The sequence below is a fragment of the Falco peregrinus genome, chromosome 3, assembly GCF_023634155.1.
Source record: "Falco peregrinus isolate bFalPer1 chromosome 3, bFalPer1.pri, whole genome shotgun sequence".
NCBI classification, from domain to species: domain Eukaryota; kingdom Metazoa; phylum Chordata; class Aves; order Falconiformes; family Falconidae; genus Falco; species Falco peregrinus.
In genome coordinates, this window is record NC_073723.1 from 26,534,969 (window position 1) to 26,541,620 (window position 6,652).

General features: G+C 47.4%; 1 protein-coding gene across 7 annotated transcripts in view; it reads right to left on the reverse strand.

The window, feature by feature from the left end:
- Window positions 1-6,652, reverse strand: part of OXR1 (oxidation resistance 1) — a 290,254-nt gene that overhangs the window by 75,525 nt on the left and 208,077 nt on the right. For 2 of the 7 annotated variants that reach the window (XM_055799410.1, XM_055799407.1), the window contains exon 1: window positions 2,789-3,035. The exons of the other annotated variants lie outside the window; for them this stretch is intronic. In XM_055799410.1, coding sequence (XP_055655385.1) covers window positions 2,789-2,942 — 154 coding nt within the window. In that variant the 5' untranslated portion in view covers window positions 2,943-3,035. Of the gene's footprint in view, window positions 1-2,788; window positions 3,036-6,652 lie in introns of those variants that run through there. 7 annotated transcript variants of the gene reach the window in all.

Genomic DNA, 6,652 nt, shown 5'->3' on the forward strand with positions numbered 1-6,652 from the left:
ATTTATGGTTCTCCTTGTATTTTTATCCTCCACCAAAAACATTAAAAAGACAGAACACCTTTCTAAAAGTTATTTCACTTACTTGGCTGCTGACACAATGTAAACTGGTTAAACAGGTTTAGAGCCTCCTATGGCACTACCCAGTCTCCCAGTGTCTTCTTTCTCCTCACTAAGAAATATTCTATACTGTTCTACATATCCCTAAAGAAGTACACAGGCTCAGAACAGTGATTTATGGTACAGCAATAGAACAGACTTGCCTCCCTGAACTTGGAAACCTTACAGAGCAGCTGTTCAGTAAGACAAGTAAAAAAACAGTAAATGTAAATTTACTAATATTACATGAATAAAATTGAGATGCATTATTATAGAAGTCAAATTAAAAATAATTAAAAACAGAAAAGTTTGGGTTTTATTTCAGAAATTTGGAAACATGGTTTTAAGGTACTTACGAAGAACTATTCAGAATTAATGCATAGCCACAACTGAACCATGCAAAGAAACGAACACTGAGAAGATCCTTCTGAAAGTCTTCAGCAGGGATAAAAATCTAGAGTAACAGGTAGGCCTGGATACAGAACACCACACAGAAGTTGAACATTTGGAGTAGTCAGGATTTGCCATTAAAGTTTAAGTTAATGTCAGGGGACTCATCTCTAATTAAAACAGAGGTTGGATTTCAACTGAAGTATTGTTATCATTGTTACAGCTTCCACAGCACCCATTACCAGGGCACAGGAGGTTTGTGAATGCCAGCAAAATGCTTGCCAGGAGAATTCTACAGGCACAAGAATTTGTTTCTGCCCATAACTGACAGAAACCAGGCAAAGGAGAAGACAGCATGGAAGGGCCAAGGTCTAACTGCCTCACACACTGTGCTTTGCCTAGGTGAGAAAATCCTAAGCATCGTCCTGTCAAAAAGGCACATCAAACTCCATACACACAGAAACCCACACTACATTCCAGAACTGCAGTCACTTTTCATTAACACAAGTTTTAAGTATTACAATATGAAAGTATCTGAGGAAATACACTTCCTGCTCAAAGCTAGGGAAACCCCAAAACATTATAATGCAGTCTAAGTTCATCCTTTGTCCCAAAGCAAGATGGGAAGACCAGTCAAGAAAGCTTTTCCCTCCAAGAAATCACATGTTACAGGAGATGCTTTAGACTAATAGCTGAACACATGGCCTTGTAATTGGTTAAAAGACGCTGAAGAGTTTTTCTGCCATTTTGCTTCTGCAGAAGAGCGTAAGTAATAATTTTTAAGAAGCCTTTAACAGTTTGTAAAGGCCTTACACAAGATACTTAGGTACTTCATTTCATTGCTGAAAAACAAGCTATTGTCTCTTTCTCTCCCTGACTGTCTTCAGGGAGACAGACACAGAAGAAAAAGTGGCACTGTAAATAGAGCTGGTGACCTATTATGCTTTGTGTCTAGGAATTGCGATCCAAGGCACACAAGGAAGTATCATCTACATCTGACAGACTGTATAGACACTTCTATTGCCTTGCCTACTATAGTAAGCAGCAGATTTTGCTTCTCTTCATAAAAACAACTATTTTACCCTTCCAAAATAACCTGAAGTAACAAAGAAACTTCATGGGTCTTTAGTGTTACCTTTCAGTGGAAGCCTGACTTCAGCATAACCCAACAGACTATGAAAAACACGTGATCATCCACTTAGCACAGAGCTTCTTGAAACTGGGGGGGTGGGAGGGAGATTTACTATTCATTGTATACTGCTCTTCAAACTTTTATAAAGCATTTTCACAAATGTTAGTCCATATATAGGTCTTCTTCTTTCCAAGCAGTCCTTAGACCATGCTGCTTTTACCTGTTGTGTCATGGTTTGTTTTTAAACCTCCAGTCAAGAGCTTTACCTCCCTAGAGTCCTTATTGCCCAGCCCTCTTCAGCACACACAGCCTGCATACATTTGCTGTCCATCCCTCCAGTTTTCATGGTATTTCTTGCCAATCTGCGTGCTCACTCCAGGTGAGTAAGTTACAATAGCCATACTTAGAGCCGAAGGGCATTATCAAGAAAGGGGGTGACAACAGCAGCACGCTGACCCCCAGGCACAGGACTGAGTCACTCCCTGGCTCCTGACTGAGCTGTCTGACCACTGCAAGGCAGACGTACTGCTTCTGCCCTTACCATCACTAAACGTACTGCCAAAGCACTAGTGCCCGTTCACCAGGAGCGCAGGAACCACCCCGCACACAAGGGAGCCCTCGAACCAAGGGCCTTGTGCTCCTGTTGCTCTCCCTCACCCTGGTCAGTAAAAGTACCAGGGAAGGGGGGTGGGGCGTGATGAGAGCAAGAGTAGTGGCACTGTCACTGAAATCAGGAAGACGTGCGGCAAGAGCGAAGGTTGTTTTTTTGTTATGAGACCCGTCCTCCGGTGCAACCCGCCCGGGGAGCAGCTCCGCTCCCGCAGGCTCGGCAGCGGGGCGGGCGCCCGGCAGCGCGGCGGGGCAGGCCGTGGCCCACGCACCGGCCTCCCCCTCGCCCACCGCCGCCTCCTCGCTCGGCCACTGCTCGGGGCCGCCCCGGCAGCGGAGGAGAGCAGCCCGCCGCGGGTCTCCCTGCCACGGCCGGGCACGGCGGGCCGATCCCCGCTGGGGAGGGGACCCCCTCCCGCTTCTGCTCCCGCTTCCCCCGCGGCTCGCTCCCCGCCAGGAAGGCTCAGAGCGGGCGAGAAGCCGAACCCGATGCCCGGGAAGGCCCCTGCCCCGCCGCTGCCCCTAGTGCCGCCACTCCCTCGGCCCCTTCCCCGCCAGTACCTGGCGCCGGCTCGGCGGGGCCCGGTGCCCCGCGGCTCCGGCCGTCCTGGAAGCGGACCTGGCGGAGGCCGCCGGGCACGGCCCCCCAGAGGCGGCTGGCAGTGCCGCGCAGGAGGCGGCCGCCCTTGCCGGTGAAGTTGGTGAGGTAGTCCATGGCGGGGGGCTGCTAGCGGCCGGGGGGGGCCATGGCGGCGCGGGACACACAACTCCACGGTACCGCCGGCCCCGCTCCGCAACTTGTGCAAACTTCGGGGCTCGGCCCCGCCTCCATTTAAAGGGGCCGCGGCGCCGCCGGCGGCGCTGGGCGCGGACGGGCGCCACCCGGGGGCCGTGCGGGGAGCGGGCCGTGACAGCCGCGGCCGCGGGGGCCGGGGCAGGCGGCGGGGCCGGCGCGGTGCGGGCGCGGGGCCCTCCGGCGGAGGGGCAGCGCCTCCTCAAGCCCTTGCACGGCCCTCCCGCAGCGGCCTCTGCGCCCCGCATCCTTCAGCGGCTCCTTGTTCTGCCGCAGGACGCGCAGGGGGCGGCGGGCTCCCAGGCTGCTCCCGCTGCCGCAAGGCGGCCTGCCCGCGGCCGCAGGCGGCTGTGGGGGCTGCGGGCCCTGCAGGGGGGAACCAGCGGGAGCGGCGGGCGCCTGGGTCTCCTTCCCGCCTCCGTAGCCGGGACGCTTGGGACATGGCGTCCTTTTAGTCTCGGGCAGGCTCATGGCCACCTGTGCGTCTTTATGAAGTTTGGGGTTTTGTGAAAGCTCGTAGGTTTGCAACCATGTGCTGCGAAGCTTTCTGCAAACTTCCAGCTTTCGTGTCTCGGCTTCCCTTTACTAAGAATCACTTAGATCAAGAGTCAAAGCAATCTCTTAAATCTTCTCACAGTCGTGGCTATGAAGATGTTTTACCACCGTAACTGTAAAACAAGACCAGCTGTGGCACTGTGGTTTTGCTGTTCTGCTTTTGCTCACTCACTCAGACTTCCCTGCCATCTGGGACACCACCGCCCTTGCTGTGCCAACCTGGCATGTCCCCTGTCCTCCTCTGAGCCTTCGTGATGCTGATACCTGACTCAACCTTTGAACTTGCTACGTCACTTTCGTCTTCCAGCAAAATTTAACTAGGAAATGCAAATGTTTCTTTATGAAAAGGAGGTTTGATTTGTGGTGTTCATCTGTACCACTCGCATTCTTTGTCCTCACAATTCTTGGAACTTTAAAGAAATAAAACCAGTTAGAACATGATCCAGCATTTTAACAGAATGAGAAATATCTAAGGCATTGAACCTCACGATTAAGATCTGCCTTATGATGTGCGTTCAGCACGTGTTGAGGCTGGAAGAACAGCCATATCATCGTATCTGCTACCTGTGCCATAGACCTTAAGAACGCAGAACTGTAAGCTAATGTGCTTACATTGTAATCAGAGTATGATACAATTATATGCTGCATCTAGCTGCAAATGAAAGCATTGTTTAATAAAAAATGCTCTTGTTGAGCCAAATCTATTGTGTACATGCAGAACAGAGGAACAAAGCGCTGAGCTATCTCAACTCCTATTCACTTGTAGCAGCTGCTCAATTAAATCAGAGTTTAACGTCAGCATTTTGGAGTGCTGATTTCTGAGGGTTACTTGATGTAAACGGTACACTCAAATCAACCTTTCTACTACTTAAATCAGTCTCTGCTCAGGAGATAATGATGTTCAAGCCTTTTTTTCCAAATAAAACCTCCTCACTGAAACATTAAAAAAAAACTTCAGCAAAATCAGCTCTCCTTCCCCCTCCCCAAAACCCACCAGTAGAAACGGATGTGTAATCTGTCTGTTCCAGGACTACCGAACAACTCAGAAACTGCAGAGTCACTGCATTGTTTAAGTGCCACTACATGTTTAGTTTATAAACTGTTCTGCCTGCCAGATCTGTCTTGCCCTAAACACTGTAATTAGTTTTCATTTCATTACAATGTTTCTGCTGTGAAGAAGTTACGGTTGGTCTTTTGCCCTGTTGATTCTATTTTAAGGTAAAATTAACCTATGTCTTTGCATCAGGCACGATTTTACAGCTGTGGTGCTCGGCACTTTTGAAACTTCGAGCTGGTTTATCCACCAGAATTCTAGCCACCATCATCAGTTATTGTACTGATGGCATGTTCTTCCTCGGCGGTTGTAAATAGTTGGGTTTTTTCCTCTTCCAAACCCATATTATGCAGCATTTATTATTATATTGCAGTGATAGAATTACAGATTCAGCCAATATTTTGATTAAGTATTCAAGGTAAATATTTTTATAACTATGAATTTATTACATTTTAGCTGCTTTCATCTGCTTTGTTCACAAATATGCTAAATGAAGTCTATAAATCATAAAATGATCAACTATTATTGCAATGTGATTTTCACAGTACTGAAAATCATGTCCCATACTCAAAGGCATCCATTTAGCCATTTAGCAATGTTGTTACTAAGAACAAATTCTTCAACTGAACTGTTCTAACTATGAAAACAAGATTTAGGTATCTGTGCTCATAAAAAGGTAACAGTACTCTTTAAGATATGTCACACTCACTGACCACTGATAAAATTTCAAGGCATTGAGGAAATACATGGTGAAGAATATAGTCAAAACTATACTACTTCAGTAGGCACCTTCAACACAAACAACCGGTAATACTATTAGGAGCTTTAAGATGCTGTTTCAACTTAGTTGTGCCATACCTATGATAGCAAGATTTTTGACAACAATCTCTCGTCCAAAACCTGACCTGGCTTAAATCTGTGTCTTTTACAAAATCTAATACACTGGGATTTAAGAGTATAGCCCAGGGGTCCTCAAACGGCCCCTCAGGGTCCTCAATCCGGCCCCCGGTATTTACAGAACCCTCCCAGTACCCCTGCTGGGGGCTGGGGGGGGAACCAAGCAGCCGCAGATGACTGCCTGCCTCTGCATCCGCGCGCCGGCCCCCTGGTTAAAAAGTTTGAGGACCCCTGGTATAGCCTATAGCCCACATTCCCATCTGAAAAGCTTTGCAGCATTCCTTAGCTTTTTGATTGGTAGGAGTAACATAAACACTACGTACAGAAGCAATGTGTGTCCCTTTTGTCATAAAACTAAACCAAGATAAATGTTCTACAGTTTTTCTTGATCAATATTTTTTACACTTCTATTGATCTTGAACATCTTTACAGAAACTTGATCATACTGCCTCTATGTCCTCAATGTCTAGAAACAACCAGTATTTCGCTGAGGTCGGCTAATAAGTTTGTATTTGATTTATGAATGTGCAACAAGAAACTCTCCTGGGTTTATTTTCTGGGCTGTGGTATCAGCGCAGGAAGCATATCTCTGTAACTCAGTCACTTAAAACTGGCCTTCCAAAAGAAGGAGCTGGTCCTGCCTGCTCTTAGTTGCTTCTGCTGGTTGCTGTGCTACCAGTATGAGCATGAGCATTCATTCGGCAAGTGAATGAACTGTGCAGTATTGCTGATCCATTTAAAAGTATCTTTTAGTTTAGTCAAAACTAACTAAATGTATTTATTTTGTTGTGGAGTTAATATTATCCCCAGTTAGATCTCCAGAACTGGTTGCGTTGTGTGTAAACACCTGTGGAAGCACAAGTTGCAAAACAGTGGAAGAGCCGAAACGGCTGGCAGAGAGGAAAGGGAGGGAGGAAGTTTCAAGCCAGCCTCTCGGTCTTCAGTGCCCGTGTATGTCAGCTCAAAGTGATTGTGAAACTGTGGCACAAGAAGAGATGCCTTCATATCACTATTACTCTCAAAAATACCTATAGTAGCTACAGAAATCTGTAGGCCTTTATGATGCAACACTTAATAACACATTATGCTAATCCGTTGCTGTCAATAAAGGCACAACCTGGTCTTG